The 6,000-nt window shown below is 47.9% G+C and overlaps 2 protein-coding genes across 5 annotated transcripts in view; one reads left to right on the forward strand and one right to left on the reverse strand.

Moving 5' to 3' along the window:
• LOC119457005 (uncharacterized) overlaps positions 1 to 2,070 on the reverse strand; it is a 251,339-nt gene extending 249,269 nt beyond the window's left edge. For 2 of the 4 annotated variants that reach the window (XM_049669732.1, XM_049669733.1), the window contains exon 1: positions 1,554 to 2,070. In XM_049669732.1, coding sequence (XP_049525689.1) covers positions 1,554 to 1,644 — 91 coding nt within the window. In that variant the 5' untranslated portion in view covers positions 1,645 to 2,070. The remainder of the gene's footprint in view (positions 1 to 1,553) is intronic. The other 2 variants (XM_049669731.1, XM_049669734.1) reach the window with 2 other exon arrangements.
• Positions 1 to 6,000, forward strand: part of LOC119456322 (uncharacterized) — a 36,379-nt gene that overhangs the window by 13,085 nt on the left and 17,294 nt on the right. The window lies entirely within an intron of this gene.

Below are 6,000 nucleotides of genomic sequence, written 5' to 3' on the forward strand. Positions count from 1 at the left end.
TAACATTTGCGCGTCTCCGGCACTCTTACCCAGTGATAAGCGATCGAAAGTATCAACCCAAATCTGAATGAATGAATTCTGGGGTTTTACGTGCCAAAACCACGATCCATGAGGCACGCCGTAGTGGGGGGCTCCGGAATAATTTTGACCACCAGGGGATATGTAATGTGCACCTATCGAAATGCGGCCGCCGCGGAAGGGATTTGATCCCGCGACCTCGTGCTTATCAGCGCAACACCATAGACCGCTAAGCCACCCCACAGGGTCCTAAATCTGAAACCGCGTCCTTCCAATTTTGCTTTCTCCGCTCGCTAGGCCGTGTGTTGCGGCGCTGCGGTTAATCGTGGAAAGATTCAGCGCAGGTTGCCTATAGGCGGACCTAGCCGTGCAAAATCTGCAGAGAATCGCTCAAGTGCGGTGGAGCCGCACCTTATGAGTGACGCGTCATGGCCCGTCACCACACATACAGGGAAGACTGACGGCAACGATGGATTCGAACCGGGCGAACAGTGCGCGCCATCCATTCCGCGTTGCCATGCTTGCCCGCCAACACGGCTCAGCCGTTCACACTCCAGCTTTGTATCGCAGAGGAATCTGAGGATGCGCCGAAACACCTCCCTCCTAAATATTCAGCGTCCTCGCGACAACAAAATGTCCCATGTGCGTGTGTGAGGGGTCAATTGTACGCTTGAATCGACCTATTAATACTTCAGTTATAGAAGCAAAGAAACATATCACCTATATATATATATATATATATATATATATATATATATATATAAAGAAGGAATGAAAGCGACTCATGACTATGTGCGTGTTGCCTTCTTCCTTTTCTGCGTGACAGCAGACAATATTAAATCTCGTGCACAGCTTCACTTTCTAAGAACATAATGTATGCGTAGTCAGGTAAAGTTAAAGCGCCTTTACTATACCTAATTTAACACGCTAAACAAGGCCGTTATGTCGGGAGGCCACGCGAGACGATACGGTGCGCCACTATATAAGCAAGGTAACAAGGAGAGGGGACAATAATGACCCCAGCTCAGGTGTCTGAAAATGGGCCAGCCCGTGCCCTACTGCGAGTACCTGAAAACAACCAGGCAGCAATTGTCCGCCAGTATACAGTCGGTTCCGGAAAGACCTTCATAATGTTATGCCGGTTCCTACCGGCAGTTTCGCGCGTTTGTTTTAATGGATGACACGTCTACATGGACCGTCACTCACGCCTTTGGTGTATGCTGCGTGGCGAAGCACCGAGAACCAGGGACGCGTTTGACGGTGCAAGTCAAACTAAAGCAACAGGCATGAGCAGCTTTTTATCAAAGTAGACACGACCGGTTGGTTGTTTTTGATATGTATAAAAAAAGAAAAACAAAAAAATCACGGACAGCAGGAATTGAAACACGTTCTCGTGTCACCACGCCATGGAAAACATTCTGTCAGATAATACTTCAAAGATAGTTTTCTGTGGTATCGCATCGTACGCGGCAACACCGCCCACATTGGCGGAACAAGCGAAATCGAAGTGCACGACCGATTACAAAGAACCTCACCTTCAACAGCCGAGCCGGCGGCGTATCCGAAGGTGCACGCGACCACCACAAGCAGCACGGTTATAGCAGCACGGCGAGTACACTCCATCATTTCTTTCTTTCTTTTCTTTTTTTTTTCCAGCAGGACACTCGAACTTCGACGATGACACACACGAACGATGCGACGGTAGCGTCAAATTCCGGGGGACGACAGCACGCGAAAACGACCTGTCAGGCCGAAGCTCATGGCACACGAAACCGAAGTCACGCGGTCAGAGACACACCGATCAGCTGGGCTGGCGAACACCGCAACGAGCAAACGCACACACAAGCCGCGGTCACCGCCAAGCGACCGCAAGCCGCCTGTGGTCTTGAGAAGAGCGTTGAGGCGCACGCCGTGTGGACAACGGGAGCAGCAGCTGAAGAGCGCGGAGGAGCGCGCGACACGCCAGCTGGCCGTCCGGCGAGTCAACTGCTAGCTGGCCGCTCTCGGAAGACGCAGCGAGCGGCCGGAGCAGTCGGTGGGCGCACCAACGGCGGTGCGACCACGCGAACCAAAGCGGGACTGTAAGAGAGGGCGAGGAGGTGGGAAGTAGGGGGTGGAGAGGGAGGGTTCTGCTTAGGCTGGGACCGGTCGAAACTCAAGGGCGCCTGCGGAACGGCACGAGATGCCCTTTCAGATCAGTGGCGCCATCGTTTGAATGGCGGCTGCACTGGCTGAACACGCTCCTTCGAGATCATTTATGCGTGACCGGTCCTAAGGGGGGTGAGATTTGTGGGCGGAGATCTCATCTGGTGCGGGTGCGGCTACTTTCGATGCACAGTGTGTATGAGGCGATACGAAGGCTCATCGCTGACGCAAATAAGCGTTTGCAAGTTTTCGCCAGTATATAGCCAGGTTGCATGGTCCATACAACGAGAGTAACCCATAGATTCTCAGGCGAAATCCACCTGTAGCAACCACCACTAGTGGTGGAAAGTAAATAAGGAAAATAAGTGTGTGTGTGTGTGTGTGTGTGTGTGTGTGTGTGTGTGTGTGTGTGTGTGTGTGTGTGTGTGTGTGTGTGTGTGTGTGTGTGTGTGTGTGTGTGTGTGTGTGTGTGTGTGTGTGGTGTGTGTGTGTGTGTGTGTGTGTGTGTGTGTGTGTGTGTGGTGTGTGTGTGCGTGCGTGCGTGCGTGCGTGCGTGCGTGCGTGCGTGCGTGCGTGCGTGCGTGCGTGTGCGTGCGTGCGTGCGTGCGTGTGTGCGTGCGTGCGTGCGTGCGTGGTGCGTGTGTTGTGTGTGTGGTGTGTGTGTGTGTGTGTGTGTGTGTGTGTGTGTGTGTGTGTGTGTGGTGTGTGTGTGTGTGGTGTGTGTGTGTGTGTGTGTTCAAGCGCATAGCACATAATTACACAAGGTGATTGATGGCATTCTAAACAAACGAAGTGGTTTATTAACTAAGACGTTACGTTAAGTTTGCTACTGAACAGCTCGCCATTCCAAGATGGTAGCACGAAACACGAGGGAAAAAAGTCGCTATGTGAGGAAACAATATAGCATAGAAAAAATGTAAATAAGAGCTTTCGCAATCGCTTGAGTGTCAGAATCGCACTACGTGCGCTCTACAAACATATTAACAACTTGACATTATGTTGCAAATCTATACAAATCATGCATTAAGCAAAGTCGGCGCAATACATGTGACAAGCATAAGTGTTCTCCGCTCACGTGGAAATTGTTTAGTCCAGAGAAAAGCACATGAGAAGTCACTAACGTGGTAAAATCATCATGATAATAAATTGACAAGGGAAAAAAAAGAACAACGCACCTTAGCAAATAAAAAAAAATTGCGTAGCTTGCACTGGAGGCGCAATGCTAAAGAGACAGCGGAGCTGATGGGCACCTAGCTAGACCTGGCTTTTGGGCTAGGCTAAGCACTACTAAGTGATCCCCAGCATGTTCCAGAATGTATTGATTATTGATCGATCATTGATTAGTTATTGATTGGCTATCGATTGGCTATCGCAAGGTAATGTGGCCACGTATTTGGACTAGGCTAATCACTACCAAGTCATCCCCAGCATTTCCCGGAAGTTATTGATTATTCGTCGATTATTGATTCGCTACTGATTGGCTATCATTTCTATCGCAAGGTACTGGCCACGTATTTGCGCTAGGCTAAGCACTACCAAGTCATCCCTAGCGTTCTCCGAAATTTATTGATTATTGATCGATTGTTGATTAGCCATTGATTGGCTATCGATTGGCTATCGATGACTGATTAAGCTTAAGTGGTCCCAACCATGCTTTGCTAGACTTAGCCAGGATCAGCTTCGCTAATTCAGCGGGATATGTGCCATTGCGGTTGGACCCTTTCTGCACTACCACCAGGATCGGCCCACATTATCTGTTCGCGCGTTACGGACTGACGGTCGGCTTAAACAGCTCCGCTGTTCAAAAAGAAAATGTCAACGACACTAGAAAGTCATTATAGCGTTCCCGCGAGATTATATTTACGTCACTCAAATAGAATTGTTCACAAGCATCTAATCAGGTCACTCTTTCCATGAAAATCGCGCAACGTTTTACAGGGACCATGGGTCTGGTCCCTCCAAGTTTCTGCCTAACGTTAACGAGACACGAAGAGAGCGGTGTGGATCAGAGAGCAAACGGGAATGGTCGATATTCTAATTGACATTAAGAGAAAAAAATGGAGCTTGGCAGGCCATGTAACCGGATGGATGCATGATAACCGAAGGATGGATAACCGTTTTACCATTATACTTACAGAATGTGTGCCAAGTCAAGGAAAGCGCAGTCGAGGACGGCAAAAAAACTAGGGAGTGGGGTGATGAAGTTATAAAATTTGAAGGTGCAAGTTGGAATCGACTAGCGCAAGACAGGGGTAATTGGAGATCGCAGGGAAAGGCCTTCGTCCTGCAGTGGACTTAAATATAGGCCGATGATGATAGTAATAACTGCTTAGGAGAGAGAGAGAGATAAGGAAGGAAGAAGGCAGGGAGGTTGACTAGACCTTGTTTAATTTGCTGCATTACAGGATGGAGATCGGGGAGTGAAAGAAATTGAGAGAGAGAGAGAGAGAGAGAGAGAACGCATGAGTCTTGCTGATTCACACGCACTACGCAAGGTGCAGCTTATTTACATTCGGGCACGCAAGTCCATCGCCTTCATGTGCTGTATAGTACTGTAGAAGATCACGTGTAGCCTTCTGGGCTGATCATCTGGTCTACTCAAGGCACACTGGATAGTCTGACATTGTTTGTAGAAGAGGGAACAGTGACACATGGGATGATGGATAGTCTCTTCACATCTTAGCGTGTAAATCGCGTTTAGCAGGTACATAAGAAGATTTCTGCGAAATCATGTACACACGCAATAACCGTCGATTTCTATCATTTTTAAATCAGCACTCAGTTGCTTTCACGTTTGAGAATGTATGAGACTCGTAGAATCAAAAGCACCTGCGCAGAGCAGCGTGCGCAGTCGTCTTTGCATTCGAATTCACCACATCTCGGTCTAATGATGGGGTGCAATGCGAGCACGACCTATTCGGCGGTCGAATCGCAGGCGCCGCTGAAATTTTAAGGAGCCGCTCCCTGTGAATTTTTCGTGCGACTTTTCTATGAAGGAGTCGCTGGATCTACAATGTGAATTTGCGCGAATACCTCTCCTTAGCACTCCTTCGCCGAAGAAAGGCAGAACACGAAGCAAATTTGATAAATCACCGTCCACTTAGCTCTCGCTCCTTCTGGAGTAAAACCTTTTTGGTACAGCGCAAAATTTGCTGCATTTCGTACGTCGTACAAATGTATAACGAGAGACGAGGCTTAGTACATGGGCGTGTCTGTGCGTGCGCATACTTCGGCGAGAGCGGCAATTTTTTACCCAGGTTCTTTGTCATTAATATATATATATATATATATATATATATATATATATATTGTTCTTGGATCGTTAGTTTCGCACAATTACAGTTCCAGTGTATTTACCTTTTCTCAGCCTGCGCATTCATCATTTTTCTTCCTTTTGCGATCATAAATGAGATGCTGTTGGTAACAAATATAACCTATATATACGTATGCAAATAAGCAGAAAATACCGAATTTCTCCAGTTACAGAATTCTTAAATCCAGATAAACTGGAAGTAATTGCATGGAAACAGCGCAGTCACAAACCTCACAAAGAAGCTGTAATGGTTAGCAGTGATGCATGTTACATACGCCGTTAGCGTGCAGTCCGTATGGAGTTCTTATTTTGCACAATTTCGGATCTGGTTGCTGCGCTACGAAGCTTATAAAGGCACGATTTCAGTGGCAACGAATGATCCTCCACGTTAACCACAGCCCTACTTAAAGAAATAGCATGAAAAGGGACACTGGTGTAGCCTGAAAATTTATGAATTTGTCCCGTTACTTTCCTTCTTAGCCAAAACGACGCAGGGTGCTCCGAGCGAAGAACAAACAGATCCA

Source organism: Dermacentor silvarum, chromosome 6 (genome assembly GCF_013339745.2).
Source record: "Dermacentor silvarum isolate Dsil-2018 chromosome 6, BIME_Dsil_1.4, whole genome shotgun sequence".
Lineage (NCBI taxonomy): Eukaryota > Metazoa > Arthropoda > Arachnida > Ixodida > Ixodidae > Dermacentor > Dermacentor silvarum.